The 24114-nt window shown below is 45.4% G+C and overlaps 2 protein-coding genes across 6 annotated transcripts in view; one reads left to right on the top strand and one right to left on the bottom strand.

The window, feature by feature from the left end:
- The first annotated feature begins 961 nt into the window (after positions 1-961).
- Positions 962-17038, top strand: GYG1 (glycogenin 1). 2 transcript variants are annotated; one of them, XM_065844150.2, is made up of 8 exons: positions 962-1086; positions 4242-4377; positions 6149-6323; positions 6676-6838; positions 10519-10645; positions 13682-13901; positions 14545-14595; positions 14810-17038. In XM_065844150.2, the coding sequence occupies exons 1-8, from the start codon at positions 1080-1082 to the stop codon at positions 14978-14980; spliced, it is 1050 nt and encodes a 349-aa protein (XP_065700222.1). In that variant the 5' UTR covers positions 962-1079; the 3' UTR covers positions 14981-17038. The 2 variants fall into 2 exon arrangements, with proteins under 2 accessions (XP_065700222.1, XP_065700221.1); XM_065844149.2 differs by lacking the exon at positions 14545-14595.
- The window catches only part of HLTF (helicase like transcription factor), a 36877-nt gene continuing 17652 nt past the window's right edge, over positions 4890-24114 (bottom strand). The window contains exons 21-29 of one of the 4 annotated variants that reach the window (XR_011740581.1): positions 23719-23831; positions 23250-23430; positions 20589-20669; positions 19505-19609; positions 17640-17821; positions 12457-12534; positions 10041-10127; positions 7644-8737; positions 4890-4995 (exon numbers count right to left, since the gene is read on the bottom strand). Coding sequence is in view for 2 of the 4 variants with exons in the window: in XM_065844134.2 (XP_065700206.1) it covers positions 19457-19609; positions 20589-20669; positions 23250-23430; positions 23719-23831 (528 nt within the window). In the remaining 2 variants the exon portion in view is untranslated. Of the gene's footprint in view, positions 4996-7643; positions 8738-10040; positions 10128-12456; positions 12535-17639; positions 17822-17872; positions 18265-19199; positions 19610-20588; positions 20751-23249; positions 23431-23718; positions 23832-24114 lie in introns of those variants that run through there. The other 3 variants (XM_065844135.2, XM_065844134.2, XR_011740582.1) reach the window with 3 other exon arrangements.

Raw genomic sequence — 24114 nt, 5'->3', positions numbered from 1 at the left:
GGAGCAGGGCTGGGACCAGATGGAACATAGAGCTTTCCAATTTCAACCAGTTTGTGATTCTTTGAGTCTTTGGGCTAACTCATTGCTTTGGTTAGGGTATTTTGTATATCTCTACCTTTCACTATTTGCTCATCTTCAATTGCTCAGTTTTGACTAGTAGACAGAGTATCATATAAGTAACAAAGGACCTGTACTAAAGTCTCCATATTAATAATACTTGGAAGGGTAAGAAAGAGTACAAGAAACTTATTAGCGCCCTTCCTATGTTCCTGGAAAGGTACAGCTTAAATTTATTCAAGGACTGAAATAGAACCTTAAATAAAATACCTAAGTATGGGCATAACTCCTCGTGTCACCGGTTGACACACACTCGCCAGAGGTGCCCAGCACCACCAACAGTACCAGAGATGCTCTTAACAGACGTGACGGTTTCGGCCTCGCACCTCTCCTGTCACCTCACAGCCCTGGCAGCAATCCCACCAGACGGCCCGCAGAGCCGCACCGCCGACACCCGCACCTCAGAGCCCAACAGCCGTCCCGGCCAGCCTGCGGCACCCCGGAGGCACCGGCCATTTTGCGCAGGTTCCAGGCTGGCTCCCCAGCAGCCGCACTGCCCCGACGCGGCTGCGGAACGGGACGGGGTGTCTGCAGCGCACACGCTGCCACCGCGCTCCCGCAGCTGCGGGCGGCTCCAGGCCAGGCGCGGTTCCACCCGCTCCTCACGCGGGGCCCGGCGACCGCTGCCCGCCCGAGCCCCAGGGGTTCCCCCTGCGCCCGCTGGCGAGCTCTGCTCGGCCCAGGAGGGCCCAGGAGGCCCCCGGAGGCACGAGGCCCCGCGTCCCGCCACCACCGAGCCCCGCGGGCCCCCGCGCCCGCAGCAGCGGTGACGTGCGGCCCCCCGAGCCGACCATGGCGGAGACCCCGCCCCGCGGCGCCGCGGGGATTCCTCGGGGCGGGGCGTCCGCCGCCGGCCAAAGACGTCTGGCGCGTGGCCCCGCCCCTATATAAGCGGCGGCCTCGGCGCAGCGCGGGGAGCGCGGCCGCCGGCGCAGCCCCAGCCGATCCGCGGAGCCGCCGCCATGGCAGGTCAGTGCGCGCGGCCGCACCGCCGCGGGCGCGGGGCGCGGGGGCTGCTGGCGGCGCGGGCAGCGCTCGCGGGGCGGGCCGCACGCGCCCGTTCTCAGGCGGCCGCTGCCGGCGGCGGGGGGGTGGGGCTGCCCGGGGGGGCCCGTCCCGCGCGGCACCGGCAGCACCGCGGCCGCGCGCGCTCCGGCCTCGCTCCGCGCCGGCCCCGTCCCGCCCCGGGCTGCTCCCCGACGGGAGAGACGCGGGGGGGGCCGGGGGGGCCACCACAGGCCCACAGCGGCTCACAGGACAAAGCCCAGCCCGCCCCCGAGGCGCTAGCGAAAGCGCCTGACTTGTGCGCGTTTCAGAGCTGCCGTGCCGTGCCGCCCCTCCCGGCATACCTGGGTTTTCTTTTCTCCCCGGCAGCCGGTCTCCCGGGCAGATCCGGAAGGGTGCAGGGGGTCTGGAGCTCTGCCTCGCGCTCCAAGTCTTGCATAGATACTCCTGTCGCTTCAGGAATCCTGTTCTCAAAAAAGAAAGTAGATAACTAGCACCTTCCTCAAAGAACAGGGGAACAGGAAAACTCTGGCTGTGCCTTTGAAAATGCTTCCAGGTAAAGCCCTAAAGGCTCAGGGCCGAGCAGCCCAGTCCCCTCTGCACGCTGTCAGCTGGGACAGTGCTCAGGGCGCAGGAGCCCGCGGCTGCGAGGGCTGTGCAGGCTGTGCAAACACTCGCATACGGGCGCTGTACCTGTGAACTGCGCAGACCCAGCCTCGAGAGTAGCTCGGTTTTGCCAGGCAAATCAATTATAAAGCCGTACAACTGTCTCGCGTTGTCTGTGTTTTCGCAGCCACACTGTTACTAATAGTTCAGGATGTTTCAGGGGTAACAGCGACCACTGTGTGCACATAACCTGCTGTGGAGGAAACATTTACAGAGATGGAGCAGGGGAGGGGACAGGGAGACCCACACAACTGAAATACTGCTGGTTTAGGTAGAATCATAGAATCATTTCAGTTGGCAGAGACCCTCAGGATCATTCAAGTCCAACCATAACCCAGCTCCAGCACCAATTCATGTCCCTCAGAACCTCTCCTGCAGATGCAACTTCCGCATTAAGCAGCAACTGGTCTTGCCCAGTTTGTAGTATGGACTCATTCATAACATGTCTGGATGTACTTTAGAGAAGGTATGAAACAGAACATAGTTTATTCAAAACTTTGGAAAGCTGTACTGACTTCAGTGTGCTACAAGTTGCCAGTATCCTCCTGTCAAGCAGTCGGAGCTTCCTGCTGCAGGCAGGATGAAGAGGAGGCTCCTCAGCCTTCACTCCATCATTGAATTGACTTTATGTCTCCAAGACTTCAGTGTAAGAATACTCATTTCCAGTAACATGGGGACACATAGTAGAAGTGTCCTGCTAACAGTTCAATTAACAAGACTAGTCTTGCAGTGCCAAGGTCACTTGAAGAATTGGTCTTATGCTGCTGGAAAACAAAACCAAACCAAAACAACAATGAAAAATACCCCACAGCAGCATTCAGATGAATGTTGGGCACAATCCCACTTCATCTACACTGGGTTTTCAGTGAGCTGTCTGTCAGAATAGCTGATAGACAGGGGTAACATTAAGTAATGAAAAAAGTTGCCCTACTAGGAGGATGTTCACAGCACTTAAAATGCTACACACTTGCCACTTGTAGAGCTTCAAAGAAACAAAATTGTTTTGCAGAGCCGAATTATATGAACTATTACACATTTGTAGCTAAAGTGGATTGAAAAAAAAATCTTTATTCCTAGCATTGCAGAGCCTTTTTGAACTTTGTAATTGACCACTATAATCTTAATCCCTTGGGACTAGTTGGTTTTGCTGCTAAGCAAAATAGAAGGTTTTGTAGCTGCTCTGTAGAGCTTGCAAACCAGGTTTGCAGAACTTATCGACAATTATGGTATATGACTTTCTACCAACTATTAAGATGGCATTAATTTGAAAAGATAGTGATGATGACTGTCTCATGGGCTGAGGAGATGTACCAAACAACAACCCCTCCGAAAGCAGAGCAGTCAGTACTTAATCTACTAGACTGGACAGTAAGCCTCTAAGCGCCCAGAACCCTCACTCTCAATCCTGGTTGAACCTACTAAAAATCTTCTGTAAAGAACAGAAGTCACAGCTGCTAAAATAAATTTGGATGTGAAAATCTAGTCTTGAAACTCTTAGGAAGAAACTGTTTTGTGGATGGTGTCAAAAATGGTTTGGTAGGAAAGAGCACACTTCTTTGTAAGCGCTGGGAAAGGAGCACTACATGACAATAGCTGAAGAAGTTTAGAAGCTACTTGTTTGCTTTTGTCAGTCCCACCCTGGCAGTTTAAACCAACATGACAATTGAAAGAATGCAAAGCTTGTACTATATGGCCTCAATAAGCTGTATATGACAAAGTCGTTATCAATCTATTTTTAAGATCCAGCTGGAGCAGATTATAGTAACAACCCAACCATACCTCTTTTTGCTTGAAGAGCAAAAACTGTTGCTGCAAGTCTTAAATTGCTTATCGTATTGCCAGTCACTTCCCATTTAAATCTTGCATTCTTGTGACAGAGCTGCAACCATGGGCTGCAGAACAACTCATCTGCAAAATCCTGAGCTAGCAAAACTTAATGCTGCTGTTCAAGATCTAATTGAATGCTGATTTTCATTTGAAAATGAAATGTAACTTTTATGCTGCTCTAACTTCAGGGTTGAGAGCTGAACCTTGAGTAACTCTTCAAAATTCTACTAACTTCAGACCAAATGCAACCTAACTCCCAATACTTGTAGCTTAAAACCAGTATATTAATGGCTAAAATAAGGCTCTTTATACCCTTTTGGATTGTCTCTAACATTTGGTATGACTTATTTCACCTGTGGGCAAACTACAACTTGTTTTCTCTTGCAACAGGTGTGTTTTTTTTCTTTTAATTGTATTTTGCCATAGGCCAAGTTACTGATAGCAAGTGTAGCTATGCAAATATAACCTGGTTCATTCAGCCATGTAGGCAGGCCCAATATGCAGAGTTAGATGGCACATCACAGAGGTCTCACAGCACCATCCGCTAACAGTACTACGTTTCTGGTATCTGTGTCTCAGAATAAAGTAGTGGATCGCGCTGACTTGACCGAGTTCCTCTCTTCCAGACCAGTCTTTCGTGACTCTGGCCACAAATGACTCCTACGTGAAAGGAGCACTGGTACTCGGCTCATCCTTGCAGCAGTACAGAACGACAAGGAAGCTGACTGCACTCATAACGCCTCAAGTCTCAGATGTGATGAGGTAAGGCTGCCCACAGAACTCAGACTGCCACAGTTCCTCCTGATGTGAAGGCTGAAAAAACTGAAGTTAAATTCCTTAATAGTAACCTTCCAGAAACTTTGCAGAGTTGAACTTAATATACTATCTGGAGTTCTGTAACTTCTTCACACATGAAAATGTGTGGTGGTTTGGTGGTGGGTTTTTTTTGCCTTTTTTTTCCCCCTATATGATGAGTTAACCGACACTCTGCAGTTATAGCACTAAACTGTGACTTGATACTGGTATTTCAACTGGATCTCTGCTCTTTCATAGTCCTGCTTAGAACTGTCCAACAACACAATATTGGCTGTGTGTTCATTAGTGCTGTGTGCATGCATGTGGGGGTGGGAGTTAGGGGATCGGTATTTATTTGTATTGCAGAAGCGTTCCTGATTGACATAATGTAACAGAAGCTCTCTTGAAATCTAGCAGACATCAAACGAGAGAAGAAAATGAGCAGAACTAAAGTAGCACCAAGTATGTCAAATCAACAGAAGCATCTCACCTGGTCACCACAGTACAGCAAATGAAATTGCCAGGCAGCTGCTTCCTACAGCTTCTCTAGAGTAGTCTCAGTGTGGAGCGGACTGGCTGCTCTTTCTACAAGTAAGAGGAGGGTAAAAAACCAGTTAACTTAATAGCTACACGAGTAACAAGATTCTCTACATAGGGAAGTTCCTCTGAAAGGATCTCTCAATTTATAGAGACAGAAGTGGCTCAGTAATAAATGGAGTGACTCTCCCTGGAGTCTCCTGGCAGCATAACAGCCTTATCAATATAAAGATGTTACACACGGGAACGTTCATGCTAGCCTATTAGGTGAGCGCGCTCTTTTCAGAGGAATCGTAAGCGTGCTTATGTGCTGGTGCCAGCCAGCACCGTGCCCTTAGACCAGCCATACCGACCTGGTGCTGTGGCTGGAACTTGCTAACAAGGGGTGCCTTAAGTTCAGAACAACTGCCCATACCAAACTGTCAGTACAAAGACAGCCTTGCAAGGCAAAGTTCTCAAGCTCATTTGCAAGATTTGTGGCTCCGATTGTACTGATTAGTGGTGAGCATTCGAGATACACTGTAGAACAGCAAGACTTTACTGATACTTCATATCTTAAGCAGCATGAACTCCCTAACCTCTCTTAAACTAATAGTAATGCTTTACTGATAGTAAAACAAGGCTTGGATATCTGCCACAAATTTTCACCACACGGTCTGAAAGCTTAAGTGCCATTCTGAGCTGAACATGATACTGGGTCAAGACACTGCTGTGCCCACAGCCATCCTTAAGTGAGTCTTCACAGCTTCATGGAATAAAGAAAGTTTTAGCAACTGGGTCTAGTCAGGTGTCCCTAACAATCACAAATCCAGAACAATGTTGTTGTAACTATGGCATAAACTTCTGTTTCAGCTGTTTAGGATTCAGCTACTGTCCTGCTGAAGCTACTCTGACAGCTTCCCATTTCTTGACTGCCTGCTCAAAGTAGGCTGTTAATTTGCCAAAAAGAGTGGCTGAAAAAAGCTATGTAGAAAGTTGGTACCGTATAGCCATGACCTACTGGACTTGATAGCAATGCCAACTAAAGACCTGTTTGCAGAGGAAGAAAAACCCAAACAAACGTCTTTGTTCCCCACTTACTGATGGCATAAGAAATACTGCCAGGTTCCTGCTCGTTTCACTTCTCTTTATGGAGTCTGTCACCTGCTCTGGTGCTGCAATAACAACAGAACTGTATCTCGGCAATTGACTCTTTCCCCAGGAGGGTGCTGGAAAAAGTCTTTGATGAAGTCGTATTAGTGAATGTGTTGGACAGTGGGGATTCGGCGCACTTGGCGCTGATGAAGAGACCCGAGCTGGGCGTCACACTAACAAAGCTGCACTGCTGGGAGCTGACACAGTTTTCAAAATGTGTTTTCATGGACGCAGACACAATGGTACGTGGTCACGTCTCGTGGCACCTCCTGGTGACCTGGGATGGGGGTCGCTGCGTTTTGTTTTTCTGGGCTGGTTTTGTTTGGGGTGCTGTGGGTGGAAGGGGGGCTGCTGGGGTTGTGCAGTCTGCTTTCTGGTTGTTTTTAAGAGGAGAGGTAATACAGGCCTTTTTGGACTAGTAACTCTAAAAATATATGTAATGTAGTCTGTGGGGCCGTCTCCATAAGGTATTATCATCTTTAAGACAAAGGCATCGATATAAGAATATCTTAAACGTATCTTAAGGTGGATGTCAAAATCCTAACCTAAAAACCAGAAAACAATTTATTTTTTTTTTACGCCCTTTACAACCAGGTTTTGTCAAATATTGATGAGCTTTTTGAGAGAGAAGAGCTGTCTGCAGCACCAGATCCAGGCTGGCCTGACTGTTTTAATTCTGGCGTTTTTGTTTACCGACCTTCCATTGAAACGTACAATCAGCTGTTGCAGTTCGCTACAGAGAAAGGCAGCTTTGATGGTATGTATTAATTTGCATTTCAATATAAGTTAGAGCAGAATGGAAATAGTGCTTGGGATGGCTCAGTAACTACATACATGTCGTAGAAACTCTGTCTGATAGAATTCTGAACTCAGTGTAACTATACAAAAGTTATATCCTTCTCACAACGGAGGCTATCATTACAATACATAGTAAAACTATTCTTTTCAGACTTTGTGAATTAAAAAACCCAAAGAGTTTGGCCTCCAAACTAGCAGCTGTAGGCATTAGCAATGTAGAATTGTGTAACGAGATCTTTAGGACGTAGCAAGCACAGCGCACGCCCTGGCAAGTGGAACGGCAGCGCTGCTCTTCACGCGTTCCGGACGCCCGAAGCCTGAGCGTTCTATGCTAACTCGAACTGCTGTGGGAAAAATAGTACTGGGTGCAGCTTCAGAGAAAAAGCATTTGAAGATGCAACTCTCTCTTCATATGCTACGTGATAGCTTCCTGTCACTATAGGGTGGTGACCGTCTTTTTCCCAATATCAAGTGTACGTAGCCGTGGCTGAGCCCACTATAGGTCACTTGGGACTGGCCACTGTGCCAGATCTCAGCTTGAGGAGCCAAGGTCTGCTGCCCTGTAAATCTCCTAAATCTACTGCCGTTGCACACAGTGTTTGAAAACTGCTGTAGTTAAAGGCTTCTCAATTACTGTTACTTTGTTTTGTGCTGCAGCAGTCAGATAATGAAATTTAGTAACTGAAAAAGCTACAGAAAACTTCATAAACAAGACCATGAAAGGAACTCCTAATAAAAGGTCATTAGCCAACCCGTCGACTTACCTTTCAGCACTTGTAAAAAGCACAAAATAGTAGATGGTGCTCTCGGTCTGCAGAACAATCCCTGTTTCTGTGGGGACTCCTGTGTGTGGCCTCTCAAAGAATGAGAGCGACAGCTGGGTGCTAATGCTACCACATGAATAAACTCCAGTGGAAACGCGCCCTGCAGAGGAACGAAGTCTCTGTCTGTAGCTCATCCCGACCGGGTAGCAGTTGGTAGCTTTGGGAGTGTTCTCAAATGTTGGGTGTAAATTGATCACCAGCTCTAGCAAAAGCTGTAGCATAGTACTGTAATGTTGCATTAAAAAGCAACACAGAAAACCACACAAACCCCCCCCCAATACCCCAAAACACCCAACAAACCAAGGCAAACAAAAAACCACACACAAAAAACCCCACCACCAAACAAAAAAAACCTGCCACCAAAACAAACCACCCCCCCTCCAAACCCAGCACCCTGAAACCCCCAGACGCAGGTGCATCGTTGTCAAACCGACTGTCGAGTCGCTCCAGAACATCTGAGGCTCGGTGGCTAAAGCTGCACAACAGTGAAACTTCCTCAGTGTCCTAAACATGAAGCAATTGTTGTGGGTCTTAACAGCAAAAATGGTGGGTTAATGGTTTAGGTACCAAATTTCTAGAACTAATTTGTACATCAGCTTTAAAATGTATTTGGTTTTTATTAAATGGTAGCACTGATCTGAGTAGAGACCTTGGCGCATTCTGCCACCTGCATAAGCTGCTGCTGAGCTCATGAACTTGGTGGGGAGGAAGGGGATTTAAACTTAAATTGATCCAGCCATTAAAAAAGTTCCTAGGAAACTGTTTGTAAGAGAAACGCCTGTGAAGGGTCACTGCCCTCAAGAGGACACGGGGATGCGAACTCAACAAGCTACCAAGCTGTGCATAGCTGAAGTCTAAGCACCCCATTTGCAGTAGTAGTAACGAGGAAACACAAGACTTCCCGGAGTATTCACTGTTTGAAACAGCAGAGAGATGCCTCCTACGCAGTGCTGCTGTCCAGAAACGGCAGCATGATGGCTACTTTACCTTTCCAGATAACGAGGAATCTGTCATGCCATCATTCTAGGTACCATCTAAAAGTAGCAGAGAGAAAAAGTTTGGTTTTAAAAGAAATCTGGTAGCACTGATACCTTAAGAACATTGCTATTGCTTCAGTAATCTGCTGGGGTTTAAAATGGTTATTTTTACATATGAAGATATAATGCAGCAAGACTGTATGTATAGCTGACGTAACTACTACCTGATTCTTTCATCTTATGGCCAAGGTGCAGTTTATACAAAACTACTGTTGGGGTCTGGACTAGGACAAATAAATGCCGCTTTCAGTGGCTGCTTTGGCAAAAATACATGCAATCTGAAAAAAAAAGCCAAGTATGTAAAAAATCTGAGAGAAAGTCCTGTAGAATACGTGGAATATATTGTTGCTGCCTCTTCAGCTACGAGCCGCCTGTTCTGAAGGCATCCCACGCTTGCTTCTTTTCTAGAAGATCTCACCATTTACATAAGCATTCTTAAAGCAGCATTAAGTTAGACATTAAAATGGAAGAGCTGGGGCTCGCCTGGTTTCTTTGACTCTGTTCTCTTGTGGTGGGCACAACTTCAGATTGCTTTCCTTCCCGACGCCTCGAGAGGCCAGGAGAGGTTGGAGATCACCAGACCGAGTCCGCAGGCGTTTTCCCGCGACACGCGGCAGTTCTGTCCCTGTACTGTTGTTGTACGTTAAGTTTATGCCCTGCGTCTGGATACTTCAGTTGCAAAAAGCAAATTCTGATCAAACATCAACGAGAGCGTAAACCTGAGTCCTGTTCTGAATCTAATCATAGCCCAATAAAAAGCAATTCCTGAGTCAGCAGAGACTGAAAGCTTTAGAAAATTAAAGATTAAAACACTGTCTCTTTTCTAACTAAGCAATCCATTTACCTGCTCTTCAGCAGTGCTACTTGTGAAAGCAGTTGCAGGTGAAGGGAAGACAGCGAACGAAAGGTCAGGGACTCCCTTCAATCTCCTTCATAAGAGGAACTATTAACACTTCAAGACTAAGTATGTTCACTGCCATTAGGAATGAATGGATAGAAATAAGCAGTTTTTACTTCTGTGTAGCTGCTTATAAACTCATCTGCTTTGGGCCAGAGGCTTTTTTGTTTGTTTTTCCAAAGCTACTCTCCTACTGACATTCCCAGCCACTTCGACTCGATTGACCTCCTCACAGCTCTGCTTGCGAGCTAAGAGGTGATCCTCCCAACACCGTCCGTCTGGCCACAACTCACGTTGTTAGTCAGCAGCTTCTCAGTACGGAACTAGCAACGCCTGTTGCCTGTTAAGGGACATAATGAAGCTTTATAGAGTTGTCACCAAGACTGAATGTGCTTTTCTTACCAGATCAGTGTAGTCAGTGCATCCAGGGCTGCAGGTTTAACAGACCACTGATACCGTAACTCTGGCATTGAGATGTTGGTCATACATCTGAAAGCACAATAAAATAAAACTACTTGTTGGCACTTGATCTTCTGAGCTACAGCTTTCCTGAAGCTGAACAGTACCCAGCTGTCAGGTCCTGTTTCTTGCTGCCTTACACAGTCTGAACTCACCCTGCAGGACTGAGTGGCAGGGTTTGCGAGCAGCTTGCTACCTTTCGGCAGCAGTAACCGCACAGGTACTGTCAGCCTCTGCGTTTGTTGGGTTTTCCAAGGCTGCAAGGGTTAGAGGGTTGTTCACAAATAGAACTCCAGGGCTCTGTACCAAACTCCTACTGGACATGACAACTGCACTAGTGCCTCTTAATTAGTGAAGTGACTGAAAAAAACTGCGGAACAGCTCTCTGATGCTTGTAGACTATTAATGTGTTCTCTTTCAGGTGCAGATCAGGGGTTATTAAACACCTTCTTCAGCAGCTGGGCAACAACAGACATGAGCAAACATCTACCATTTATTTATAATTTGAGCAGTACTTCTGTATATTCCTACCTTCCAGCATTTAAAGCGTAAGTTCAACATTCTAAGAAGACTTACAGAGCTTATATAAGCTAATTTATTTTAGCAGAATGAACATGCACAATGTGAACTTACACAGTTTTTCTCAAGGGAGACCATTACTGTCAATAAAATAAGGTATAATAGTTTCCTTTAAAAAAAAAAAAAGTTGAATTAATGCTAGTTAAATAAGTTGTCTCATGGTAAATGCAGAGAAAAAGCTCTATCTGTAGCTTAAGCCATTCATCCCTGGCGGTAACACTGAGGTTTATTTAGAGTAAGCACGTTAGGTCAGCTGCAAAGGAAGAACCACTTCTCCACTATGGTGCTGTCTGCTGCAGCTCTGGAATCAGCCCCAGCTGAACTTCAGCACGTCCCCGGTGGTATTGTTGCCACCTGGACACCGACCCTTTCCTTGTACCAATTACTCGGTATTTTTAGAACCAGTTGTTATAGTTCATCTAATCAGTCTACGCCATCCAAATAAACATGGTGAACGAAGAGTTATAAAAAGCTAGAATTTTCTCTCAGCGGTCTTTCTAGACTTTAGACAGTTCCCTAAGTAGCAGCAGGATAGAACAAAACTACAGCCAAGCACCACAGCACCGCCTGTTTCCTGTGTCAGGAAAACAACTGCGTTCTCCCCAGGCAGCAGCAGCAGATCGGCACGCGAGTAAACCATTCAGGAGTTATCATAAACAGGAGCGAGCAGGGGAGGCTGAAACCTTACACAGAAACTCTTATTCACGAAGAGCAGCCGAAGCTGGGAGGGTGGGAAAGTCCCAATTGCGTAAAAACAATCTGATCTCCGAGTGACATCAGGTTACCAGTGTCCGAGGCAGCAGCTCGCATAAGCAGGACTGCTGGCTCAGGATCAAGCTATGTCTTGTGATTTGAAATCCTGTCATGCTAAAACTGGAACACTTATTTAAAGAAATGTATGCAAGCCTAAGAATGACTAAGTAGCTGGACAGCGTTTGATAAGCAAGCAGCCATTGTAAACTGTGTCCCGGTTCTGAGGCCGCTGGTTGCTACTCACATGACCTTAAATTTGCAAATGACCTTGTTGCCACAAAAGACTGACAGGATCGGGGGGCTCCTGACAGGATTCCATTCGCCTGATCGAATCGACTGCCTGACTGCGCCCAGCAGACCTTCAAAAGCAGAACGCTGAAGTGCAGCCCTTTCAAGTAGCATGACCTGCTCAGTTGGTGGAACAATTTCCCTTGGTTAGATCACCAGCTGCACTTCTGATAATCAGCAGTTGGAATAAAGTGAAATTTAAACCTCCTGACATCAATAGCTAAGTTTTTCGCAGCTTTGTACAGCGAGACTGGATTTCACAGCAGTCTCAGTAATCCTTTTTCCAAAGGAAAATGCCAATTCATGACAAATGCTCTGTAACTTCAAAACATTGATGAAGGACTTTTCTGGGAGATGGGGAAAGACAGATTAGTTGCTGAGGCCAGTGTGGACATAAAGCTTCCTAACAGTTGAGCTTAAATGTTAAAATAAAGTGTTACATATCTAGAAAGTATCTAGAAAGCAGATATTGAAAACATGGTAGAAGCCTGGCATCTGTCAGCTGCTGTACAGGCCCTAAGTGCACAGAGTACTAAGAATATGCTTTTCCATTTGCACCAAGTGTAATATAACACTTCTTAGGCATTCTCTGGCTTAAATAGCCTTGATTTTTGAACAATGACAAGTTTCCTCAGAACAGCAGCAGCCCAAGGTGAAGAAAACTCAGGCTGTTAAAAAGCGCTGTGGCAGGTAATGCCGAATCCTGACACGGAGTTAAAGTTAAAGCGCAGGAACTGACCTGTTAAAGACATGTTCCTTTTTTCTTGCAGTTGCTGCAGATACTTGACCTTGTTTCACACATGCACAGGTTTTCATCCTGCAATGAGATCAGTTGTGTTCCTAACATTAAACGTGAATACTGAAGTACAGTACGGTAGTAGAAGAACCTCCACCCAAGCGCACGCTGCCTTGTTCTGAATATTATAAAGTTTTGAAACACGCCTGCATAGGATCATATGTAAAACTCCTTAAACATCTGAGTCTGGGTAAAAATGACCAGTGTGTGCTTAACAAAGTGTTAGACAAACTAGCCTGGCATTATTGTCTATTTTAATCACATTACGTTGAGATCACACCCTAATGTGATGCAAACTGAACTAGGGGAGACAGTCGCTATTAGAGAGACTTGAGCTGCTGCTTCATAAAACTGACTCCAGCTGAACTCCAGTTCTGGGCCCAAAGGACAGAATTAATGCCTCTTGTAGTGTCAGGTTCTTTACTTCCAAATGGAGTTCTTAAAAAGAACATGCTGGTAATATTTGGGACAAAGCTAAAAATCCATATTGAAACTGGAGTTAAAATAGTTTTTAAAAGAAACAAACCCACCACCACAACTCCCAACATCCACCAATGACTAAAGCGAAGTTACTTAGAAAATAGCGGTTGCTTTTGTGGCAAGACCCTGCTGCACCCGTGCCAGAAGTCCTCTTACTGCCTCAGGTACAGAAAACGTGATTCTGCAGGACACAGTCCTCCTGCAGCCGGGCTCCAATGACCCTTTTCTGTAGGGCTGTAACCGAGTCCTAACGCTGACCCTTCCCTACCTAATGCTTGCAATGCCTAACTGTCTGGATCACTGACTTTGGAGCAGAATCTTTTTCACTTTTAAAACCAGTTCCGATTGCAACGGCTGCTTGAGACTGCTCTCTCCTGAGCTATGGACATCATTCTACCTAAAGACTTGAGTTGGCTGTAAGTACTTACATAGCCCAGACCATTAGGTTTTGGCTGTATTCTGACTAGTGTAATGTAGAATTCCATTTGCATTTTTTCTGTTGTATTGCAATGCTTTCAGTCCCAATAGGCATTGATCATTTAGTATTTAGCATCCTAAATGTATTCATATTTCTGCTTTCTGGACACCTACAAAAACTGCAGGCTAAAAAAAAATAGGTCTGCCAGTCAAAACTCTTGTTTTCCGGACCCCTGCGTGGCCTGTGGTTCTGACTTCTTCTGTCCAACAGGTTTGGTGCAAATACTAAAGTGGTGCATTTCCTGGGAAGCACAAAGCCATGGAACTATACATATGACTCCAGAACAAAAAGCATAAAAGGCAATGTGGATGACCCTAAAATAGTTCACCCAGAATTCCTCAACATGTGGTGGGACACCTACACAGTAAACGTTCTGCCATTACTAGAACAGCATGGAATCGTTAAAGAAGCTACTACAGGTGGAAACGTGGTATGTACTTTAATATTCTTGTAGAAACTAAAGTATGGGTGACAGGTTCTTTACCATTCCACTGATTTTCCCTTTCCTCTGTCCAACTTGGAGCACAGGTGTGGTTTAGTTTGTGGGATGCAGGGTTTTTTAGCTGTGTTCTTTTAAGCTTGGAATAAATAACACTACAGAACGGAAGCATGCTATAGAGCGGTCGTGAACGTAGCTGTCTGCTTGCCTAACTGTGTAAGTGGCTAACGGTGCACCAGGAACCGTTCTGTACTAAGTTCTGTCGCAGATGCAGAGAAGGGCCCTAACTCTCAGTGTGCTGCAGCTAATGAGGGTCTCAAGCACAAGAACCCCAGGTCAGCACGCAGTACGCACACACAGATCTTGCATGGTGAAACAGATCTAGGTAAGCCTAGGATACCCAGAGAAAGAAAACTTGTGTAGATGGGCAGCGATGAATCCCTATACTTATCAAAGCCAAAGAGCTGCTTCTAGCTCTGGTTCTCATTCCGAGTTTAGCAGCTCGCATCTGACTGCAGACCTTATAGTCTTACATGGGCCAGTTTAAGTTCTCCACCTTTCTAAGACCAACTTTGATCTCCTAAAATGTGCTTTCTCTTCTTAACTTTACATCTTTCTGATAAACTATTTGCAGCTATCGGGCTTGGTCTATACTCTGGCTTTCTCTTGTGGCTTCTGTAGAGAGGTATGAAGAACTTAAACTTTCTTCTTCTTCACTGCCCTCCCTGCCAGCTTCTGTAACTCTGCTGTTGTTTGCTGGGAAAGCCGCGCCATCCCTGCCCGCTGGCAACGCTTGCTGCCGCGCATGGCACTCGCCTTCGTTGTCCCATTCTAATGGCCTGTTGCTCAGTTTAGCTATGCAACCTACTTCTGTATTTTCACTCTGCCTTTCCTTTTAGGCAGAGGTTACAGAGGCAGTGTCCCACATATCAGTATCAGCACCATCACCAGTATTACCAACCATATCTTCAGAAGAACGCAAGGAGCGGTGGGAACAGGGCCAAGCTGACTATATGGGAGTGGATTCCTTTGACAACATCAAGAAGAAACTTGATACCTACCTTCAGTAGTGCCTGTCTCAAACAGCAGTGATGCAAGGACTTGTTCCAGAACTAACAGCTAGAAAGGTGTAGATCGTGGTCAGTTACACTTGCTAGTAGCTTGATGAAAAACTTCTTGGCTGAAGGCCTCTGCAGTGCAACAGATGAAGACTGAGCAAAAGCTAGGAAGCAGAACTCCTTGGGCCACCTATAGCTGCCCAATTTCCAGTTCTCCATACTAGATAAAACCAGGTATTTTCAGCTTAAATTTTCTTCTGTTGTGATCAATTGGCTCAAAATATCCCTTGAAACTGGGTTTGTTACCTCACCTCATTAAGGTGATTAGCATTGATTCCTTTGCTTGCTGTTTTAGATGTAAAAATCTAATTCATGGAATTGCTCATACACTAGAGTGGTAGCCATTCTGCTTTACCATAGATGTGTTAACGACACTGGGATACATACAGGTGTAACAGTCATAGCACTGCTTTGCTCTTCCAGTCACAATTGCACTGAAGTGTTGGCCAGGTTCTTACGCACAGTGCCTACAGCGTGGCAGAATGCATTTTCAGTTCTGTATCCTACGGGACTAGTCAACCTGAGTTTCTGTTACTTGCAATGTTGCACTTGATAACAAAAATAAAAAGTTGTCATGCATTTCTGACTTCCCTAAACTCTCGAGAAATTTAAAACAAGAGGGAGCTCTGAAGCAGTCGAGCTAACATATTCACCAGTTACAACCCTTAAGCTTTGCTAATGCTGCTCCAGCTGTCATTAGCACACGTCCAGCTGTTAGCTTTGTAATGATTCCCAGGGCACTGCCCCAGGACAGGACAGGGCCGCGCAGGGGGCACCTGCTGCTCGCATCAGCAACGCGCGAAGAGGGACTAAGGAAACACCATCCCCAGCGTAAGCCCTGTGCGTTGTTTACGTTGTCTGTAAACACAATGGTGATGCTTTTTTGGCAAAGAAAGACTAAATAGCTGCTTAAGTGACTGTACCTACCCTGATCAGGAAAACTACTCTCTCCATGTATGCAGAGAGCAAAAGGAAGTGCTTCTTTTCCCACACTCAGGCTACACGTTGTATTCTAAGACATGTGGAAAAGCAGTAAAAACACCACATTAACAAAGGCATGCTGAAGACAGAGCGGCTGTACTGTTTCAGATCATCCTTCAGCTGAAAGCCTACCCAGAACCAAACTAGTGTTTGTCTTTGACAGCAATACTCTCTACTAGCTGAGAAACACTAAGGAAACATTTAATTATTTCCTACTAAGGGAGGATTTTTGCAGGAAGCTAATGAGTGCTAAACTTCTGGCCTAGAGATAAAATAATCAAGGAGCTCTCGTCATTTGCTGGTAAAGCAGAAGACATAATCTGGGTATGAGAGGTAGTTTGTTTTAACTTGTTTTCACTACTGAATTGCTCTAAGATTCCTTGGTCACCGTGTAGCTGTAACGCTAAAGATGAGGTCCGAACCACGGCAGCTCGTAGCTATTTGAAAATACGCATCATCCGAACTCCCAGTTGTAACCGGCACTTCCTGCGTGGAGTTTTCTTTTGCTGTGTTGGGGTTTTTTAACAGGTAAATTTGAAGTTGTGTGAAAGCAGGAGGGATGCCTGGTTACAATCTGCACTGACAGAAGTATACTCTACTGCATGCTCACAAAATGCTCTATGGAAAATGGTAAAATCCTCGTTTGAAGATAGCCAAACAGTCCTAGTTTTGCTCCCCTTGTCTGTGTTAATGCTAGAGAATAGGCACATTACTACTTTTTAAGCTTAGTTGGAGAGAACTGAACGTGTAAAAGCGTGAGACGATACCAACCTGAACGTTTGGTTTAGCATGTAAGTTTTGTTACGTTATAAGGAGAGATGCTGAATAAGATGAAAAGGTGCATGTTTTTGGTTAACAAATATAGTTAGTAAAGAAAGAACCTATAAAACCATTCTGTCCTATAAAACCATTCTCTGTGACTTATACTATGGTCAAGTGTTTACCCACAGCCTCAGGAAAGCAAAAGGTATGACATCTATACCTAACTCTATGCAGTTTATTTTCAATAAAATGACCTTTATGTTGTTATCTGCCACTATTTCCTTTATAATTACAGCAGGCAGCCTTTGCAGAAAAACAGAGATCCCATTTTATCCCTTGTCATAGTGTCACTTGAGAACAAACCATTTTCTGCTCTAAAATTCAGGCACTCCAAGCAGTAACTGAACTAAAGCTCTGCTTATATTGTGACTCCAGTATTGTAACTCCATTTGCCCTTAAAAAGCACATAATCTAAGGTTCCCTAGATGGCAACAGCTCAGAGCAACTCTTAACAGTTTAGAAGATTTTTTTTTTTCATTTATATCTTTATTTTATAAGACAGACTACTAAGTCAGTCTTTGGAATTAAAGATGTTAATTTCACAGTTGCAAAAGCTCATTTCTAGCACGTGCACACAACAGACCACTGACAGTCCAAGAACGAGAACAGCCGCAGGCCACCGACAGGGCACGGGAAGCAGAGACAGACCCAACCAACCAGAACACTGTGCGTTTTAACCACCCGGGAACTGAACAGCTCCATCAGTTCACACAGGGCTGCTCTGCTCTCTGACCTTTAGCTGTTCTCTCGGATACATTAATAGCTTTCTTGGGAGAGACCTTAACTACCCGTACAGCTCAGTACTTACTCCAGGAAGCTGTTCTTTGGCTTTGGAACACGGAAACCATCAACCAGTAGAGCAAAAATGATACTAGTAATTCTGTTCATAGCCATAACTCAGCCACTGCACAAAGCATCAGCGCATTTTAACACAGCAACGATGCAGCTGGACTGGCCACTGGAGTGGGCTCTTCCTCGTGGAATTTTAACCTGGAGAATGGAAAGAATGACACAAAGCAAAATCTCATTCGTAACCCGGGATTCTTTTTCCAGCCTCTCTCTAAACACCAGAATCCGAACCAGAAAAACCCAAGAAAGTTTAGCTTACATAACTTTTTTCAAAGAGTTTATCAGCTGTATCTCTGGTTTTTCTTTTGTCAACTTTCCAGGGACAACTAGTTACTGGAGTTCACGCTGTCTTCCGTCATTCATGTTTTAATTGTTTCTCTAACAGACTTAAACGCGCTTCTCTCCATAGCTAAGATCTGGCTCTGCAGAAACCGCATCGGCTTGTCCGGTGACACAGACGAACTCCCTGCTCGCTCCTCGCACCGGCTCACTGTTCCCCACATATCAGACCGCCTGCCTTTATTTCTCAGTCCTTTTCCATTTCCTATGTTTGCAATTCATCTTATAACCAGCTGCCTGGTATCCTAAGACACAGGAACAGGTGAAAGGCATTAGAAGCAAATCAGATTCCATTTCTCTGCTGCCAAATACACTTCCTGATCTAAATATAGAATCTAAACAGGGCCTGAACGCGGCAGCCTCCGCCTCCAGTTCTGTCACAGGGGACGCAGCGCAGCGAAAACCTGAGGCCACGGAAAGAACACTCGATTAATATTGAACTGACATTCTTCAGTGCTATTTATTACTTTGCAGGACATGAACGCGAGTAGTTTACCAAATTCCTCCTCCATAAATCAAGCGGCGTGCAGACTTTGCATTAAGACACACGTATGGGACTGAAGAGCGCTCGGCAGCGCGGGAGGGCTGTCAGGAAGCTGCCAGCTGTTCCAGTCGTTTGCTTGGTTTAATTTATTTTGCAAGGGCTACCTGATTCACTGACAAGTGGGTCACAATCTATGTAGCACAGTCATATTGTTCCAGGTGTGTACAGAAATTACTAGAAAGCATATTATCAATACAAGCCTGCGATTCTAGCATTTTATCCAAATCACAAAACCTTTACTTTTACAAAGGTCAGTGGAATCCTGTTTAAGGGAAGTAAAATATTACAAGGAAGTGTTTTCCAACTTCAGGTCCCCCGCTGTCGCCAGCGCGGGGACGCGGTGGGCAGAGGAGCTCCCTGCTGGCCGCTGTGCTACTCAGAAACAGAAAACGCGTCTTAAATCTGGAACCGAATACCATTTTGAACATAAGAATTCTTTGTGAAATGGTCACTGACCACCTCTTCTGGAAAACAACGCACGTGATCCGTTTGGTTATCAGGAAACACTGAGATTGAAACATTAATCTAATTGTTTTTTTCAGGGTTTTGTCTGAAGGACAAAACATCATTTACTTGTTACCTTTTCATCTCTAAGAAGAGATTAAGTTCTTGCAAGTTAAAACGCATGAACATGCATTTCCATTTCGAGGGATTTTATGTATTCTTGAGCATTGTACATAATAAGCAACATTTTGAAGAAATGAAGATTTCAGGAATGCAAAACAAGGTTGTGCATTTCTAAATTAACATTTAGGAGCTAATTAGTTTTCACAATTTATTTGAAGCATCTATGTTTTGACCACAAAGAAAGCAAAACTCTTTGCATGAGACATAACTTGATGAGCAACATTAACTAAAATATAAAACACATTATCAACTGAAAATACCACAAGCTATACATCAATTAGAGCCTTAATTTCGTTAATTTTGGTTTGTTTTACTTCATTTGCTGAAGGCTTTCTGGTAGCAAAGGCTCCTGCTGCAAGTTCCCTCTTCTTGTTCTGAATTCTCAGCATATTTTCCTCCACTGAATCCTTCACAATGAACTGAAATACAGAAAAGCCCCACTGAGATGAAGGTTGGTGGTGTTTTGGTTTTATCTATTGATTTTTTTTTTTAATTATAACTTTAGGATAAGAAATCTAGGTATTTCAGGGGAAAAAAAAAGTTAAAAATCTGAGTATCGTAAAGCACAGTTACATTATTTTGTTATTACTTTGTAAAGAAAACACAAGAGGGAAGGGCTATAAAGCAGATGGAAGAAAAGGTTTGGCATTATAATTTTTTGCAACGCCTACTGGAAGAATCTCTCCCTTCTTTGGTGCTTGTATTAGAAGGAACCTGTCCTCGGTGTCCCCAGACACGCGTGTGCTGGGCACTACCGGGACCGAGCGGCTGCTCTCCTGCGGTCCCACTTCTTTGGTGCTTGTATTAGAAGGAACCTGTCCTTGGTGTCCCCAGACACACGTGTGCTGGGCACTACCGGGACCGAGCGGCTGCTCTCCTGCGGTCCCACTTCTTTGGTGCTTGTATTAGAAGGAACCTGTCCTCGGTGTCCCCAGACACGCGTGTGCTGGGCACTACCGGGACCGAGCGGCTGCTCTCCTGCAGTCCCACTTCTTTGGTGCTTGTATTAGAAGGAACCTGTCCTCGGTGTCCCCAGACACGCGTGTGCTGGGCACTACCGGGACCGAGCGGCTGCTCTCCTGCGGTCCACGCGCCTTCAGGACAAACCGCAGTCGCCACCGCGGGCAGCAGCAGCAGCACCGCCCCATCTCAGTCACTGCCAAGAGCTCAACGGGGACATCCCACTGCCACAGTTGTTATTGTACAGGAGTTATGTTACATTTACTAAAATCTTACAATCAAAAGCCCACACTTGAAACATCATAGCACAATTTGAGTTAGCTGGTGAGACATATGTTGTCACAATCCTTTTAAGAATACAGTAAAGCTTATTGGAAAATTATTTATCTATTTATTCATAAGCAGAAAACTGTTCAAACGGACCATCTCTCAACTCACCTTAGTAATAACGACGTCCCGGCTCTGGCCCAGCCGGTGGCACCGGTCGAAGCACTGCTCCTCTGCAGCCGGGTTCCAGGCCTGTCACACAACCCACGCGTTAAGCAGCCCCTACGCGCGGGGGAACCGCAGCTACCGCGCCCCCAGCTCCGGAACAAACACCTTTGTCAGGAGTCCAGGAGACATCAAAACCATCTCTTTATCGTTTTAATTCTGAAATAAGCATTGCATACACTAACTGCCTCAGTGACCACTTCCTGATAGCAAAATCTAAACCAGCGGGACACCGGCAGGTGTCAGCAGACCAGGTCCCCTGGTAAAACCCCTGCTGAACTCAAGGGGGTAGTGTTCCTAGTTATGCTTGGGATATATGACTAAATATAAGGATTTGTGAAATGCCAAGTCTATGCTCTGCAGTTTTCAAGCATGTTTTTTCTGTCTGAAGGTGAAGTGCTACCAGTCCTCACAGAATGGATATTTAAATCTACCTAAAGCATAATCATGTTCTGCCTGCGATCAAGTCTTGTGCAGCAGGTTCACCTTGCCACGTACCCACATACGGAAAGCTACACAGGGGTTCTTAATGACTCCTTTCTACAGAACAGGGGAAAACAGCACTAGGCTGGCACCAAAAAAAATTACTTTTAGACTCTTCAGAACCTCTGATGCCCAAACCCACGTAAGACGTGAGGCCGCAAGGTGAGAGCCAAACGAGTCTTGTCTCTGCAGCCCACGGCAGCACGCACGGGTGCGGCCAGCGACGCCGCTGGCACTGCAGGGTGGGCGCTGCTGGCCGGCCACGTACGGCAAACGGCTCTAATGCTAACGCGGCGGTGCCAGCACGGCGACGTGCTGAGGAAAGACCTGGGCAAACGCGCACGAGCACGGCCCATTCCGTCTTTGCTGGGGTCGAGGAGGACCGAGGTGCACTACTCTCACTCCTCTATCAGTCCAGCAAAGGAAAACTGAACTGCGAGACCTCTCTGCATTTCTGCAACATCCCCTACAAAGGGTACTACATTTTACATGCGAAAACATGAAGAAACTCGAGCCTCAGAGAAACATCTGTATACTTGTGATACTCTCACAGTAAAGGTTTGTATTCCTTCCTAAAGGTGAGAATTCAACAGATACGATTGTATTTAAACAAACAAACATTAAAAAGGGAGGAAAGGAGTCTATGGCTGGATAAACGTTCCTCCCTTGCACCGTGGTAGAACAGCTCTCAAGAAAAAGCTCCAAGCTACAGTTCTACAGCAAATCCACAGAATTTGAGTAGAAAAAACAGCTACTCCACTGGCTCCAGAGGTATTTCTGCTTCTTAAATCCTATTATTGGTGTGAATTCAACTCAAGGAATGCTAATGCATGACCGAACATTCAGGGGTGAGATGCTAAGAAGTAAAGCAGTGCCCCTTGGGGTGGTGAGCACCACAAAACGGGCGCCAGCAGCACGAGAAGTTGCTCCATGGTGCATAAAGGCTGTAATTACACTGGGCTCTGGTTTCTGAGACACAACTATAAACCGAGGATGACTCAGTGTTAACAAGGCTTGGCTTGTGTCCTTACAGCTGCTTGCCGCAGGACAGTGTGTGCATTATACCTCATTAATTATCTCCCCAGCAAATGAAGCAGTTGGACTAGGTGGTGTTGTAGGTCCCTTCCAACCGACCTATTCAATGCAACAGTACACACAGGAACACTCAAAGATTTATCGCAATTAATGAAAAACCTTTTTCCAAGGCAACTTCTCCACACTCTCACTCATATTCAATACCTTTAGTTGATTATGTAGATAGCCTTTGTCTTCATGCAGTTATCACCACTAACCTGACATCCAGATTAGTGCTCTTTCTTTACCCTTGGTGTTACTAGATTCTCAAGTCCAAAGCTACACTATTATTTTCATTCGCTTTGGTTTTGTTTTCAAGCGCACAAACTGCAGAATTTGTCACAGTTTCCAACTCCCAAAAAACTACGACATGAGAGCAGAGTAAATAGTGGGGAAAGGAAGAAGTGAACAGAAAAACTTCCATTTTGTACAATGACAACAAGACGAGAACCAATTCTGTTAAGAATACCATTTTGCTATCAATAAATTTACATTTGTACTCCTTACAAACAATTCTGCCTTCCTGAGTGCTTCAATGAAAGGAAAATCTTCCTAAATTTAGCTATCACCATCTTTCTCACAAAAGGTAACCTCAAACTACTGTCTGTATTTATAAATTCACAAAAATAAGAGACCAGAGCAGTGAAGCACTGCATTATAACACCGAAAAAATATCCTGTCCCTGAAATCCCATTTTATGGCTTTTGAAGTTATTAAACAGAACAAACAGAAAAACCACGTTCAACATTATCAGATAGAAGGAGAAAGAAATAAAGGGACATTAAATACCGCACTGTAAGGCGTCACACCAATTTCTTAACAGTACTACCCACGTTCTTTTCACTCACAGTAAGTGAACGGACAGCACGAAAATACCGTGTTAAAACAGAAACACGCAGGGAAACGCATGAGGAACAGCCCTGTCTGCCCCGGAGCGGACACTGCCCAGCGGTGCTGGTGCTCGGAGGGGCTCTCCGTCCACCCTTGGCAAAACACCACGGGGGCTGCACCCCGGGCGAGCCGGACCTTTGTGAACAACCCGGTACTCACCGGATCCATTAAAAACACCCGGGAAGCCGCTGTCAGATTTAACCCAACTCCACCTGCTTTCAGAGACAAAAGCATGACAGTCGGGGACCCTGCTCGGCTGCTCTGGAAACGCTGAACTGCTTCTGCTCTTTTCTTCTGTGCCATTGACCCATCCAAACGAGTGAAGGCAAACCCCGATTCTCTGAAAAGTAAGAGTGTTCAACTTAGCAATCCGTTTTCTATGACAAAAGAAATACATTAAAATCCTGACCTCTTCATTTGAATTGCGTATTTAAAATTCTGCATTTAACGGGTGATACATTAAAAATAACAAGAATGAGATCCATAGCTTTATCCCACTAAACAAAGTATTTAAGTAACTTGTTCCTCTCCTGAGGTTCTAAAACTCAAAGGATATTACATTCTTTGAGATCTTTCTAGAACACTGTAAAAGCACGTGTTTATTAAAAACTACAGTGGTTCTACTTACTTCAGGGGATTTTCTATCAGCGACAGGAAAGCTGTGAACTGAGAAACGACCAGGCACTTAGCAGTTGGATCATCCCTCCGTAGCTCTATCAACGCGTGCATGAGCGCGTTTATCTGAAATCAAACGAAGACTTAAGCAGCTTATTCTGACTTGGTTAGATTCCCCTTCTTCAGGTGCTCAATCGAGAAATCGCTGCTCAGTAATACCTTTACAACGAACTAATCTTAAATTCTGTGGGTAGGGTTTATTTCAGTTTCCAAAGGAAACGAAGCATTGAGCACTTTCATTGGTCATAAACTGCAGGGTGGGTGACGGCGCTTTTGGGAAGAGGATCCACGGCCGTTTTCCAGACACACTTCCCAGCGCCAGAGTCCCCGAGAGCCACGGCGAGAGGCG

The sequence above is a fragment of the Patagioenas fasciata genome, chromosome 9, assembly GCF_037038585.1.
Source record: "Patagioenas fasciata isolate bPatFas1 chromosome 9, bPatFas1.hap1, whole genome shotgun sequence".
In the NCBI taxonomy this organism is placed as follows: Eukaryota; Metazoa; Chordata; class Aves; order Columbiformes; family Columbidae; genus Patagioenas; species Patagioenas fasciata.
This window is presented reverse-complemented; position numbering and strand designations above follow the sequence as displayed.

What these genes read in the sequence shown, in the direction of transcription:
- GYG1 (XM_065844150.2), top strand. An exon ending in CAAGTCTCAGATGTGATGAG is followed by an intron (nt 4,378 to 6,148) that starts GTAAGGCTGCCC and finishes CTCTTTCCCCAG; the next exon opens with GAGGGTGCTGGAAAAAGTCT. An exon ending in CTACTACAGGTGGAAACGTG is followed by an intron (nt 13,902 to 14,544) that starts GTATGTACTTTA and finishes AACTATTTGCAG; the next exon opens with CTATCGGGCTTGGTCTATAC.